Source organism: Apodemus sylvaticus, chromosome 3, assembly GCF_947179515.1.
Source record: "Apodemus sylvaticus chromosome 3, mApoSyl1.1, whole genome shotgun sequence".
NCBI classification, from domain to species: Eukaryota; Metazoa; Chordata; class Mammalia; order Rodentia; family Muridae; genus Apodemus; species Apodemus sylvaticus.
In genome coordinates, this window is record NC_067474.1 from 123,899,620 (window position 1) to 123,914,811 (window position 15,192).

The 15,192-nt window shown below is 35.7% G+C and overlaps 1 protein-coding gene and 1 pseudogene across 6 annotated transcripts in view; one reads left to right on the forward strand and one right to left on the reverse strand.

The window, feature by feature from the left end:
* Tut4 (terminal uridylyl transferase 4) overlaps positions 1-15,192 on the forward strand; it is a 92,488-nt gene that overhangs the window by 62,559 nt on the left and 14,737 nt on the right. For all 6 annotated transcript variants that reach the window (XM_052176955.1, XM_052176957.1, XM_052176953.1 and 3 more), the window contains exons 21-24: positions 10,410-10,487; positions 10,665-10,842; positions 11,038-11,085; positions 11,170-11,252. In XM_052176955.1, coding sequence (XP_052032915.1) covers positions 10,410-10,487; positions 10,665-10,842; positions 11,038-11,085; positions 11,170-11,252 — 387 coding nt within the window. The remainder of the gene's footprint in view (positions 1-10,409; positions 10,488-10,664; positions 10,843-11,037; positions 11,086-11,169; positions 11,253-15,192) is intronic.
* LOC127681836 (uncharacterized) lies at positions 6,230-6,326 on the reverse strand (annotated as a pseudogene).

A 15,192-nucleotide genomic window follows, 5' to 3' on the forward strand; every position in this document is an offset into this window, starting at 1 on the left:
TCTCTCTAGATATTTTTCCTCTTTTGCTTGATAATGAAATCATATATTCCTGCATATACTTGACAGTCTTGAGATGTCTGGTCAAGAATATGCAGGAAGATTTTACTTTTTTTTGGTTTTTGGTTTGGTTTGGTTTGGTTTTTTTTGGGGGGGGGGTTGGTTTTTTTTTTTTTTTTCTCCGAGACAGGGTTTCTCTGTATAGTCCGGCTGTCCTGGAACTCACTCTGTAGACCAGAACTCAGAAATCCACCTGCCTCTGCCTCCTAAGTGCTGGGATTTAAGGCATACGCCACCACCGCCCGGCAGGAAGATTTTTCTTTTTTCTTCTGAACTCATATTAATTAAGCATAAGAATGCACATTGAAAGAAGATTATTATGCTTATAAATTAGTGACTCAGAGTCAGTTTCAGTAGCCAGTTTATGCCCTCCTCTCTTGAAGAGGTACAATTCTTACTCTTCTATTTGCTTCTCCAATTTCTGGGAGAGTGGATTTGTTGGCATTAAAGAAGATCCAGTTCTGTATTCTTAGAAAAATAAGTGTTTATAGATGGGAGAGATGCATCTGGAAAACCACATACTCTTTTTGTAGGCAGGGTTTGTTTGGCCCTCGCTGCCTTTGAACTCACAGACATATACCTACTTCTGCCTCCTCTGGGATTAAAGTTGTGTGCTTCTATGCCTAGTTGGAAAACCACATACTCTGTTCTCACCTAAATTGTAGATGACAAAAAAGAAAATGACAAAAATACTAAGCCATGTGGTTTAAGTATCTCATAGCCATCTTAAATTTTCAAATAGTCTCATGATTGACATGGTTTTAGCAATGCCTCCTTCCCATTTTAAACAATCAATGGGGAAATAAAAACTAAATATTGTTCCTAGGCAAATTCCTAGCTAAATACTATGTTGGTGCTATTATGCTTTTATATTTAAAAGTTTTGTGAATACTTAATTGACTGTACCACAGTTTGTGGTACTGTGGATCAAATGTAGTGCCTCATACATGCAGAGTAGATGAGCATTATATAGATAGACAGAGTCCCCAAAGTCTGTATCACCCCCAGCTTGGCAGGCACATAGTCCTCCCCCTTATCAGCCTCATTTGACTACATTGTTTTTGTTTGTTTTGTTTTTTTTTAAGATTTATTTAATTATTTTATGTATATGAGTACACTATCACTGTGTTCAGACACACCGGAAGAGAGCATCAGATCCCATTACAGATGGTTGTGAGCCACCATGTGGTTGCTCGAAATTGAACTCAGGACCTCTGGAAGAGCAGTCAGTGCTCTTAACCACTGAGCCAGCTCTCCAGTCCAAGGAATACATTGTTAAAATTGGTGAATCTCCAGTGACATATCATAGTCATACCAAATCCATAAGTAACATTGGGGTTATATAATATATATTTGAATAATACATAATTGTATGCTCATTGTTATTATACAATACAGTTTTCTTCTGAACTTGTAAGTCTTTGGTTTGTCTAGAGAACAGCTGTCCTGCCAATTCTTGGTAATCACTTTTTATTTTTATAAATAAAAGTGATCTTTTTAGTCAATAATTTTGTCTTTGTGTAAAATATTAAGTAGTTGAATTCAGTCATAGCCACTATCTTTTTTTTTTTTGTTTGGCTTTTCTTTTTCTCGTTGTATAAGTTAGCTTCATATTAATGCAGTGAACTAAACCAGCCTCTAATAATTGCTATATTTAAGCTTATGATTCTAGAGAGTATAGTTTAAGGTTAGTTGGCCCTCTTCTTGGAAAGCATATCATGTTTCATGTATGTGGTGGAGGATGCTACCTATATTATGAACCAGGAAACAGCAACACTGTGAAACTGAAGTATCACAGTCCATTTCTCGTACCTGTCCTCAAAATCCTAATAGTTTCCCATAAAAAACAAAGCAAAAACCTAGTAAGATCTCCATAGCATCATCTTGATGACCAAGTCTTTAACAGATTGTCCCAGTTTCATTTCTGTGCTATGATAAAATGTACTAACAAAAAAGTAGCTTAAGAAGGAAAGGGTTTAGCTGGTTTAAACAATTTTAGCATCGGTCCATAATTTCAGGAAAGTCATAGCATCAGGCACTTAAGGTGGTCATGGCAAATCCACAGAGAGGAGCAGAGAGAATTGAATACTTTTATGCTTTCTGATAGCTGTCTCCTAATATAAATAGTCTTTTACTTCTCAACATCTAGGAAACAGACTGTCCATAATGGGGTAGGTCCTTTTGTATCACTTAACAATTAAGACAGTCCTTCACAGACATGTGTACTGGCCAGTCCTTGATTTAGGCAATCCTTTATTCACGTTCTCTATCAGATGATTCTATGTTCTGACAGACTGACAGTTAATTATCTAAAGTTTAGAGAGATGGGTCAGCAATTAAGAGCACTAGCTGCTTTTTTTAAGCACCCAGATTCTGTTCCCAGAACTTGCATGGCAGCTCACAATTGCTTGCAATGCCTGTCTGTAGCAATATCCTCTTCTGGCCTTCCTGGACACCAGGCACACACATGGTACACGGGCATTTGTTCAGGTAAAACACACAAACACATAAGATAAATGTTTAAAATTACTCTCACACACATGTACTTTGAGGGGATAGAGACTTATACATATTCAAATTAAGTAATATGCATTTACATTTTCTTCATGTCTTTTTATTGGTAGATTTCTTTACTCTGTCAGTTTCTTTATCTAGTTGCCCACTGAAGGACATTTTAATTGCTTTTAAGTTTTGACAATTATAGTACAAATGATTCAGAGACCCACATGAATGAGTTTGTCTTGGTGTACTCATATAATCCCAGAAGTTGGGGTGTTAAGGCAGAAGGATTGCAAGTCCAAGGCCAGCTGTCTCAAAATCAGAATCAAATAATAAAAATACCAAGGCTAGGGGAAGTAATAAAAAGTGTTTATATAGCATGCATGAGACCCTGGATTTGATTCCCAGCCCCAAATAAAGGAAGTAATAGAGGTGCCTATTACCTTAGCTTTTGGATATGGAAACAGAGGATCAGGAAGAGATCAAGGTTAGTTTCATCTACATACTAAGTTTGAGGACAAAGTGAGACCCTATCTGAAACTGACAAAAAGACCCAGTTGCAGGTTTTCATGTTGGGTGTGTTTTTCAAGTCTTCCAAACAAATGTTATTAAGCAGGACTAGTGAAACATGTAACTGAATATTTAGTTTTTTAAAGTAAAATTTCTGGACTCTTCTAAAGTGGTTGTATCATTTGTATTTTCAAAAAGAGGTAAAGTTCCTCTTGTTCCATATCATCTCCAGAACATGTTGTTATCTGTGTTCTTCACTTTGGCCACTCTATTAGATGTGTAAAGTCTGACCAATATCTTCTTTAATATTTGTGTGTGTGTGTGTGTGTGTGTGTGTACATGAATGTATACCATGTGGATATTTGGAACAAAACTTTGGTCCTCTGTGAGAATAGCTCAAGATTTTAACCATTTCTGTAGCCCTGGTCTTTGGCATGTATCACAAGGGTACAGCATAAGAAAACTAGATTCAGTGAGTTTGGGCAAGCACGAGGTTCTGACAAGGATTGGACAGAAAAATACAAATTAACTCCAAGAAGAAGCAGAGAAAGACTTCGTGCCTATGCAGAGGTACCATTCATAATGCCATTGCTTAGTTTAGCTAAAGGGAGAAACCTGCAGATTTTGTTTTTCTTATCAAGTTTAAAAAAGTGTCACTACTCCCAGTTTATGGAGCATTTCTTTGTTTTAGCTATTGTGGTTTTTGATTTGTTTTTTTAATTTCATAAAAGTTTTCTTTATAGCCCTTGGCTGGCTTAGTATTTGATATATACACCATACTGCTCTTGAGTTTTTGGTGATCCTTGTACTTTGCCCTGAGTGCTAGGATTTTATAGTATTGTACTACCATGCCTAGCTATTTTTATATTTTGGGGATATATTTTTGTGCGTGTGTGTGTGTGTGTGTGTGTGTGTGTGTGTATGTGTGTGTGTGTGTGTATGTGTGTGTGCGTGTAAGTGTGTGTTGTACTGCTCAGGCTTTTCTTGAACTCCTAAGTTTATTTGATTCTTCTTTAGCTTGGAAGTAGTGGTTTTACTTTAATTTTCATGCATGGGTATTGAGTTTTACTAAATGCTTTTCTTGTGAATCTATTGATAATAGAAGTCTGACTTTTTCTTTTTATTAATGTGATTGATGAAATTGACTTTTATATGTTGAGCCAGTCTTGAATAGTTAGGATATATCTCCCTTGGTCTTGATGTATAATTATTTTGATACATTGTTTCATTGTTTTAAAAATGTTACTAGTTATTGATTTAATTTCTTTTTTTTTCTTGCTCATTTTGGTAGAATTTACCTTTTAAAAATGGTTTTAGCTGGGTGTCTGTCTCATGCTTATCATTGAAGCACTTTGGGAGGCTAACTCGGATCTTCCTGCCTTTGCTTCCCAAGTGCTAGGATTTAAGACATACAACCACAGACCTTGGATTGACTTTCATTTCTTAGTGCCCAGAAGTAACCTTTCCTTATTTCTTGCCAACAAGAGTCTAGGCTCCAGGTCATAGACATTGTGTCTGAGACAGTGAAGGCACACACTAGCAGTAAAGAATCTGGTCTTGGGGTGTTTTATGGCCTTCATTGTATCCATGACCTTAAAACAATGTTGAGCTGGGCAGTGGTGGCACATGCCTTTAATCCCAGCACTTGGGAGGCAGAGGCAGGCGGATTTCTGAGATTTAGGACAGCCTGCTCTACAGAGTGAGTTCCAGGACAGCCAGGGCTATATAGAGAAACCCTGTCTCAAAAAAAAAACAAAAAAACAAAAAAACAAAAACAAAACCAACCAACCAAACAAACAACAACAAAAAAAACAATGTTGAGCAAATCTCTCTATAAGAAGAAAACCCATCAGGATATGTCCTGATGGTATCTTTTTAAAAAAAAATATGATTATTATAGAATTGTGTTTGTTTTTTTAAAGACAGTATTGCCCTATATAACTCTGTAACTCATTATGTAGATCAGGCTATCCTTGAATTTATAGAGATCTGCCTACCTCTACCTCTTGAGTCCTGGGATTAAAGATATGTACCATTATGCCTAGCTTTTACTAAAGAATATTTAAATTTTTCCATAAATTAAACTAGGCCTGCCAAAGCCAATTTTACCACTTTCTGTGTTTTATACTTTTTTTCTTTTGATGGTGTATAATTAACATGAGTAGGCCACAGATTTTGTTTTCAGAGTATTTTCTGTGATCTCTCATGGATTAGTAATCATTGAGGCAGCATTGGCTAATATATGAAGGTGTTTTATTTGGGCTCAGAATTTAGTCAAACCCATAATTATGATCCTGTGGGCTTTAACAAGCTGCTTAACTTTCATGAATCTGAGTTTCATTATCAGTAAAGCTGTAATACCATGGACAGATGTGTTATAGGAGAATGATTTCAAAGCAAGATTCTGTCTTAACAGACACTGTAGTGGTTCATGGGTGTGTTCATATGACCATAATTGGCAAGAGGCTCACATGTTCCAGACTGGGATGTAGCAAGCCGTTCCAAACTAACCTAGCTACATAGTAACACCTTTCTTTAAAAGTATGAAAAAAAAAAAAAAGCAAGCTGGAATATACTAACCTTTAATCTCAGTCCTCAAAGGGGCAGAGGCAAGGGACCCCCTGGGAGTTCTAAGCCAGCCCAGTCTACATGGAGAGCCCAGGCCAATCAAGGGTACATAGTGAGATCCTGTCTTAAACAACCTAATAAACAAAACCCAGAAATTGAATGCTTTTTAAGCAATAACAATATTAAAATAGGTGTTCATAGTGATGGTTGTGTTTTGCCATATTTTTGTGGTTATTAAAATCATTATTACTGTTGAGAGAAACATAATAGGATTCTTTTAGTCAACTGAAAATTGCCCATGATCTGTTTTTTTTATTTATTTGTTTATTTGTTTGTTTGTTTGTTTGGTTTGGTTTTTTGAGACAGGTTTTCTCTGTATAGCCTTGGCTGTCCTGTAGACCAGGCTGGCCCCGAACTCAGAAATCTGCCTACCTTTGCCTCCTAAGTGCTGGGATTAAAGGCATACACTACCACTGCCTGGCTTTCTTTTATTTTTTTAAGATTATACTATACTTACATTATTTTTCCCTTCCCCTTTCTCCTTCCAAACTATCCCCTATGCCTTCTTTGCTCCCTTTCAGATGTATGGCCTCTTAAAAATATAGAATGCTTCATGAATTCTTGTGCAGAGGCTATGCTAATCTTCTCTGTGTCAATTCAGTTTAAGTATATGTGCTCTTGAAAAAGAACACCCCATTATCTTTTTAACAGACAATAGTTAAAATGACAGGCAATCAGTGGACCCAATATAGTGAGTTCTGATTGTGTGGAGACTGACAATTTTAGACTGATGATACGTACATTTTTGCTTCTAGACCTTTTTGGCTGTCATATGGGTTTGTATTTTCTGATATTATTTAAGTATTGGATAGAGATCAGTTTTTTTTTTTTTAACTGTTAATGGTTTATTTAATAACTATCTCTGGCTTCATTTGCAATTAAATTTAACTTTAAATAGCTAGTCATTCAGGTTTAGTTTAAGGTTTTGTTTTATGGTACTGTGTATTGATCTTTGGCCTTTTTCTTGCTAAGCAAATACTATACTATACTATGAACTATATTCTCAAGTTCCCTTATAATGTTAGATATTTTATAAATTTATAATTTTTATGTTATGTTACAGATTATATTTTATGTCAACCTTGCTAAATTGCTCAGACTGGCCTGTCATTATTCTGCCGCTATCTCCTGAGTAGTTGGGGTTTCAGGTATAACACCACACTATATTCTGGCTTTTGGAGTGTTGTTTTGTTTTTGTAGTACTGGGGATTAAACCTTTAGGCTAGGGCTCTCCCACCAAACTAAGTTCCTAACCCTTGGAGGGTTTTTGCTGTTGATCAATAATACATTCAGGTCAAAAGGAACTTTCTTAAGCAGAGTTTTTTTTTCTGTTCCAGCAAATCGTAAGTCCAAGAACATTCTTTACATAAAAATTAACAGTAAAAGAGATTTAGGAGTGTTGTTCTTAGTTGATTACATGAAAATTTATGCTTTCTTAAACTATATCAACTGGAAAATTAAATTTAATCAAAGAACCTTGAGGACATTATACCAAATGAGGTAAGCCAGTTAATAAAGAGACCATAGTATTTGATTCCAATTAGGTTCTTAGAATAATAAAATTCATAGATACATGAAGTAGAATGGTGGATAGTAGTTGCCACCACTGGGGAAGGGATGCATGGAAAATAACAGTTTAACACCCACAGGGTTGTAGTTTTACAAGAAAATGAAAAAAAATTACTAAATGGCTGGTGATGGTATCTCAGCACTTAATACCAATGAGCCAAATATTTATGATAGTAAATTTTGCTTTAACACAACTAAAAAAAGGTATATTTTGGTATATGAGTAGATTATAACTATTACAACAAAGTAGACATGGAAATTTTCAAATTTCTTATACAAATATGACTTTTGGCCTTTTTTTTGGGGGGGGGGGAATTCTTTTGTACTAGGGATTGAAATTGAGTCTCCTACATTAAGCAAGCTGCACCAACCACAGTACTACATCCCTGTCCCTAACATTTAAATCTTAAATGATAAAGTTTCTACTTCAGCCTCTGAAAACTTTCACTTTTTTTGAGAGCATAAACCCAAGCCTTGAACATGTTAGGCAAATACTCTACCACTGGTTTACAGTTCCAGTTCTAGAATCACTGTCTTATCTGCATTCTGTTACACCATCACTAGGATTACAGGAGCATCATGCCCAGCTTTTTTGTGAGTTCTGTGAGGCCAGTGCTTCACCAACTGAGCCATCTCTCCAAATCTTTGTTGTTTTTGTTTTAGGAAAAAAACAGAATGTATACTGAACAATTTTAGGTGACTGTATTTATTTAAGTTAAGTGTCCCTAAGATACTTAGTTTAATCTTTGCAAATTTGATCTTTAACATACAGAATGTATTCAGTTAACAATCTGTTTATGGTAAGCTTTGGTTTAGTGAGATTTTGTGCTTCATGTTTAGGATATGGCTGTCTTAATTGCAAGAAATTTAAACCTGAGAATGAAATTTGAAACACTAGACATATGATAAGGGCTCCATGGATTAACTTATTAAGTGATTTGAAACATTCTTGGGTTTAATTTGATGTATGTTTGAAGAGGGAAAGACAAGCTGTCTTACGTTTAAAACACTTCTGTACTGGAGGCAGGAGTGGTAGCACATGCCTTTAATTCTAGCACTAAAGCAGAGGCAAATAGATCTAAGTTCAAGTTCAGCCTGGTCTATATAGTGAGCTTTAGGTCATCAAGAGCTATGTAGGCAGATCCTGCCTTTAAAACTACAGTATATGAAAAAATAGACAAAAATTAATAAATATTAAAATTTCACTTCTCTTTTTTATTTGCTTCATATTTGAGTTTTCAAGAAGGCTATGTTTTAGGGAACCCAAGAAGATGGCTCAGCAGGTGAAGGCCCTTGTCCCAAAACCTGATGGCTTGAGTTCTATCTTTGGGACTTAAAAAGGTGGAAGAAGAGAACTGACTCCTAGGACAAGCTGTCTTCTGACCACATGTATGATATGTGTTATGGCACATACTCTTGAGTGGTGTGCACATTATGCATAATAAGTAAATGCAATTATTTTTTAAAGTAAATTTTAGGGGATGGAGATATGGCTCAGTGGTTAAGAACTGGTTGCTCTTCCAGAGGACCTGGGTTCAATTTCCAGCAACCACAGGACACCTAACAGCCATCTCTAACTTGAGTTCCAGGGCATCAGACGTCCTTTGGGTCCCCACAGGTACTAGGCACACTTGTGGTACACAGACACAAGCCAACAACACACACAAAAAAATAAAAATGAATAAATCTCTTTTTAAAAATCAATTTGGGGACTCTAGAGATGGCTTAAGCAATGAGGAGTGCTACTGCTCTTGCAGAGAACCCAAATTCAATTCCCAACATAATGTGCACACACATAGCCACATTAATAAATATAAAATAAGTCATTTTTTTAAAAATTTATTTATTGTTATATGTAAGTACACTGTAGCTGTCTTCAGACACACCAGAAGAGGGCATCTGATCTCATAACGTATGGTTGTGAGCCACCATGTGGTTGCTGGGATTTGAACTCTGGAACTTCAGAGGAACAGTCGGTTCTCTTAACCTCTGAGCCATCTCTCCAGCCCAAATAAGTAGTTTTTTAAAAAGTCAGTTTATAAACTACTTATGTAAACTTTTTTTTTCTTATGTAAACTTTTATTTTTACTTGGTTAACTTATTGGAGGCTTATGGGGATAATTATCTTGATCAGAATCTATATATAGGCATGAGACTAAAAGATAGTTTTGCCAACACTGAAGCAATACTGTATACATTTTTACTTTGTTGGGTCATTTTATTAATCCTTTTAGAAAAGCAAGTCACAAGGGCTGGGTGTATAGCTCATTTGGTAGTGTGCTTGTCTAGCTTGCATAGGGTTTGATACCTAATATTATAAACTAGCCGTTGTGTTATATGCCTATAATCTCAGTACTCAGAAGCTAGAGGCAAGAACAGAAATTCAATGTTAAACTTGGATACATAACAAATTCAAGGCCAGCCTGGGCTTCTTAATGAGACCCTGTCTCACAGAAAAGAAAGTGAATTATGAAATTACTTATGGAAGTCAATTGTATCTAAAACAATCACTTTATATTGGATGCTTTTTTTCCCTCATAAAATAGTATTTTTTAATCAGACATAGTGACATATGTCTATTATCCAGTGCTCTGGAGTCTGAAGCAGGAGGATTTCAAGTTTGAGGCTACAATATGCAACTTAATGAGAAGGATTCATAATTTGTTATAAAGCTATCAAGGAAAGCTACCTAATTTTCCATTAATAAACATACCTAATATTTAAGCACCTTTTATCCTTATATTAGTAAGTGATTAAAGGTACTAAGGACCAGTAATATCAGTTTTCTTTGGGTATAGAATCAATATTATCTTTTGTATACCTACATAATCCCTTAATGAAACTTGGTTTTTATTTTTACTTTTATTTTACTTAATCTTGGGCTGTAGATATCCATACACATGCATACAAAGATATTTTGATAGACCAAACAGCAGTCAATAATATTAAATGTGTATGGAGAATCTCAGCTTGCTTTAGGTATATTTCATTAACCACTTACTTGGCATCAAGCTATAACATTCTAATGTTTTTCCTTGGGATGTAATTCATTAATGTTTTTTGTAGTTAAATTCTAAAATGATCCGAAGTGTTGTAGGTCTTTAGGTTGGATAACTTGAAATCTAATCATACTATTTTTTATGCAGATCTTTGATGGGAAGCAGATTCCACAGAGAATGGTTGATGGATGGAATGCCTTTTTCTTTGATAAAACAGAAGAACTGGTAATTTTTGTATAACTACTACATTATAGAATGCTCGCTGGTATTAGGATTTGCATACTTTAATAATTTTACTTGTTTTTATTTTTTATATTTTTAATTATATGTATCCTTTCTCTTCCTCTTCCTTACCCTCCTCTTCCCATATTTCTCTTTTACTTCCCATTTCATTAACTGAAGAAAAAGCGTTTACCTTCACTTGGAAAGAACACGGAATCACTAGGAGAGCTTTGGTTAGGACTGCTTCGCTTCTATACTGAAGAGTTTGATTTCAAGGAGTATGTAATCAGTATTAGGCAGAAAAAGCTGCTGACCACTTTTGAAAAGCAGTGGACTTCTAAATGCATCGCAATTGAAGGTGACTGTTTACTTCACTGTTCATTTGAGAAAACAAAAATGAAACAACCTAATGTTTTCTGTCACTTAATAATTGTAAGGTTAATTCACTGACTTGAATAGTTTGAGAATATATAGCATTAGACTCCTGTTCTGGCACAGTCTATCTTATGGTATAATACTTATAAGCATTAATTTAAAAATATTTCTTTTCTAGATCCTTTTGACTTGAATCATAACCTTGGTGCTGGTGTTTCTAGAAAAAGTAAGTTTTAAATGTAGAAAATATGTGCATTTGAATTTCTGGTGAGCAGTAGCTAAATCTTTGACTGTCTTCTTTCTTCAACAGTGACCAATTTTATTATGAAGGCGTTTATTAATGGAAGGAAACTTTTTGGAACCCCCTTTTATCCACTCATTGGCAGAGAAGCTGTAAGTTTACATCATTTGAAAATTTCATTTTCTTCCTTTTTCTTCTAAAACTTCATTGTCATTGCAGTTTTTACAGATGGTAGAGTAAAAGGGAACAAAATCTTTGATGCAAATTTTCCCATTATGAAATGCACAGAAAAGAAAAATCTAAAGTATTAATTTCCCATGACTCCTGCTTAAAGTCTGCTGTAGCTATAGTGTGCTGGATTAGAGAGCAGAGACTGAGAATGTCTTCTTCCAGCCCCGGTTGCTGTCTTCACGCACTGCCGTTTGGTCCCATGCAGCTTTTGCTTGCTTTCTGTTGCTTAGGAGACCAGAGGAGGTTTCAGTTTTAGAGGAAGAGGTTTTGAACAGAAAAAAATATTGAGAATAGCTGGGCTGTGGTGGGGCACACCTGTAATCCCAGCACTCGGGAGGCAGAGGCAGGCAGATTTCTGAGTTGAGGCCAGCCTGGTCTACAGAGTGAGTTCCAGGACAGCCAGGGCTATACAGAGAAACCCTGTCTCAAAAAAAACCAAAAAAAAAAAAAAAAGTCCTTGCAAATGAATGTCCCTTGACACTTGGTCAGTTTAGTCTTAGGGCTCTTCTTTTTTATGGTAGGGTAATAATAGCAGGGCGCTTTTCCTCTTGGACAGCCCCTTAGTAGTTATATTGGCAATAATTAAATAATAAATTTCAAAACACAAAAGTTTTGAAACACAAAATGATGTAGAAAAAAAGCACTAGTAGTTTCATTAATCCATTAATTGATATAGCAGTACACATTTAGTGACATCTTACCTGGAAATTTTGATAATTTTTACTATGTGCATGTTCAGTAGGAAATTGACAATGGAAGGGCACAGTATAGAAGACTATATAAGAAACCTTAGTTAACTTAAATGTACTAATTTCATTTTATGAATAAAAGTTTTACTAATCTTTTATAATTTCATACATTGCAACTAGTCCCTGGTTATATGTAGATATAAAAATTTTTAGTTTTGTCTTTTATTTAGCACGAAAACTAAATATTATTTTGATGCTTAAAAAGTGGAGTCTATGAGCTACTATTTGTTTTTAAAATCTTTGTGTTCTCTTTCAATTTTTAGTATATGGTATTTCATAATTTATTGTCATTTATTTTCTTTTGGGCCTTCGTCTTTATTATGTCAGCATTATAACTTACAGGAATTATTCGTTCACTTTCATGCTTATACTTAATATCTTTTTTACTACTAAATATGTTGTATACATATAAGAATGTCCAGTAAGATAAATTATGCTGGATTTGGAGGCTCACACTTATAATTTCAGCCCTTTGGAGGTGGAGGTAGGGGGATCAAGGTCAGTTGGTGAATACGAGGCCAACATAGGCTTTATCATGAGATCCAGTCTCAAAAAGCCAATGTGCACGTGCACACACACACACACACACACACACACACACTAAACTTTTCATTCCAACTTTCTTTTTTCTACCGTTTGTTTCTCTACTCTGTACTAATCTACTTTCTCTTTATCCATCAGTTGTCTTTTGTCTCCATTTTCTTTCCCCTTTTGGCTTGTCTACTTTCTGTTTTATACTTTTTCTTATTATATAGTGCCCACTATTCTTTGGTATCCATATATGTTCAACCTTATACTAACTCCAGGAATCATTTGTCTGCAGTTTCCAGTGTTTAGTATAACTATACATTAGTACTTGTCACCCTCAACTGGACTCTCAGTACAGTTTGATGGTCTTATTATATCTTTAGTTACTTGTAATCTCTCCTTCAGTAAAATTTATTTTAAAGAGTTGAAGAGATGACTCAATGGTTAATAGCTCCTGTAGATGAACTGAGTTCAGTTCCCAACACCCATATCAGCTCATAATTGTCTTAACTACAGTTCTAGGGCTCTGGCCTCCATGAGCACCAGGCAGCATACATATGGTGTGCACACATACATACAGATACATAAAGAAATAATTAAGAGCCGGGTGGTGGTGGCACACGCCTGTAATCCCAGCACTCAGAGACAGGCGGATTTCTGAGTTCGAGCCCAGCCTGGTTTAAGTTTTGTTTTAATCAAGTTTCCCTAAGTTCAGCATTTTATCCTACTTTCTTTTTTTCCCCATTATTTGCTCACTTTGCATCTCAGTTGAAGCCTTCCTCCCTTCATTCCCACCCTCCAACTCCCCTACTCCCATTCCTTAGAGGAGAAGGAGAGGGAGCCCCCACCCCACTGCCTCTCATCAACCCATCCTGGCACATCAAGCCTCATCAGGACTAAGTGCATCCTCCTCTCCCAGGGAAACCTGACAAGGCTGCCCAGCTAGGAGAAAGGGATCTAAAGGCAGGCACCAGGGTTCATGTCAGAGACAGCCCCCACTCAAGTTGTTGGTGACTCACTTTACTTTATTTTCTTTCTCTTTTTTCTTCTTGTTAGTGATTGGATTACTGATGAATATTTGCCATGAATCTTGATAGAAATCACTGTCTTTTGTTTTGTTTTGTTTTGTTTTTTTGTTTTTTTGGAGACAGGGTTTCTCTGTGTAGCCCTGGCTGTCCTGGAACTCACTCTGTAGACCAGACTGGCCCTGAACTCAGAAATCTGCCTGCCTCTGCCTCCCAGAGTGCTGGGATTTCAGGTGTGCCCCATCACCACCCGGCTAACCACTGTCTTTTTAATATCAAGTAAATTACTCTCTTTCTCTCTACTCATACACTCATAAAATTAATTTCTTCTTAATTGGTAAATCACATATTTTGACTTTCATCAATATATACATTTTTGCAAATATTTGCTTCTTCATTATATAAATTCTTGTATTACATTTTATGTTTGCCTATTACCTAGATGTCTTAAACTATTTGTATTCTGAATATTTCAAATCTCAAAACTAGGTCACTAATGGTGAAGTAGAGAAACATGAATTGAAGATCATTCAGGCATAGACTGGATACTGCTTGATGATTAATTAGAAATGATAGATAAAGAAGAACAGATTCTGGATGATGTCTTCTGCCTTAAGCAACTAGACAAAGGAGAAAGGAAATTTCTTTTTGCTGTTTGTTTGTTTGTTTGTTTGTTGTTCTTTTGTAGAAAATAGAATTGTAACATGCACAGTGGTACGTGCCTGTAGTCCTTGGATGTCAGTCTTTTAGGTGGTTTCTTAAATCTGCCTGAATTTATTTCTGTGTCCATTCTCAGCATGTTTGCTCTAAGACTTTGGACTTCTTTATTTATTTTCTAGACTCTCTCTGCCCTTTGGCTGTCTACTCCCATGTACATGCAAGCTTAAACATTTTTGTTGAGGTTTAATTCTGATAAAGTATAATTCAGAGCTTTTCGCTATTCTGAATATTTGGCAGGTATATGACCAAAATGTATTATTTTTATTTCTGAATTGTTTTTTTTTTAAGATTTATTTTGCACATTAGTTATTTGGATGCATGCTGATTGATGTCTGGCTATGCACATTTGAGTATCTGTGTCCTCAGAGAACAGAAACATTAAGTCCACTTGTAGCTGAAGATACAGACAGTTGTGAACTACTTTATAGAGGTGCTTGAGATTGAATTTTGGTCCTCTGTAAGAGCAGGAATTTTCTTAGTTACAGGGCCATCTTTCTAATTGTTCCTCCCCCACCTCGTTCACATAGTTATACATGCGCCTCTTCCTCCTCTTCGTCTTCCCCTTCCTTTTCCTCCTCCTCCTCTTCTTTCAAGAAGAGGAAGCAGAGGTTCATTAAGGAAAGGAAGAAAGAACTCCTGAGCCTAGGACAGGCTCTAAGAGAGCTCCACTTTTTTATTCTTAATCCATAGCCTTCTTTTTCTAGATTTTTCTCCTTTTGTTCAGTTAGAATCATGCAGTATGTATTCTTTTTGGTTCTTTTTCTTCTTCACTAAATGTATTTTTATGTTTCATGCATGTTGTAGCATATGTCAATACTTTATTTCTTCTTATGGCTGAA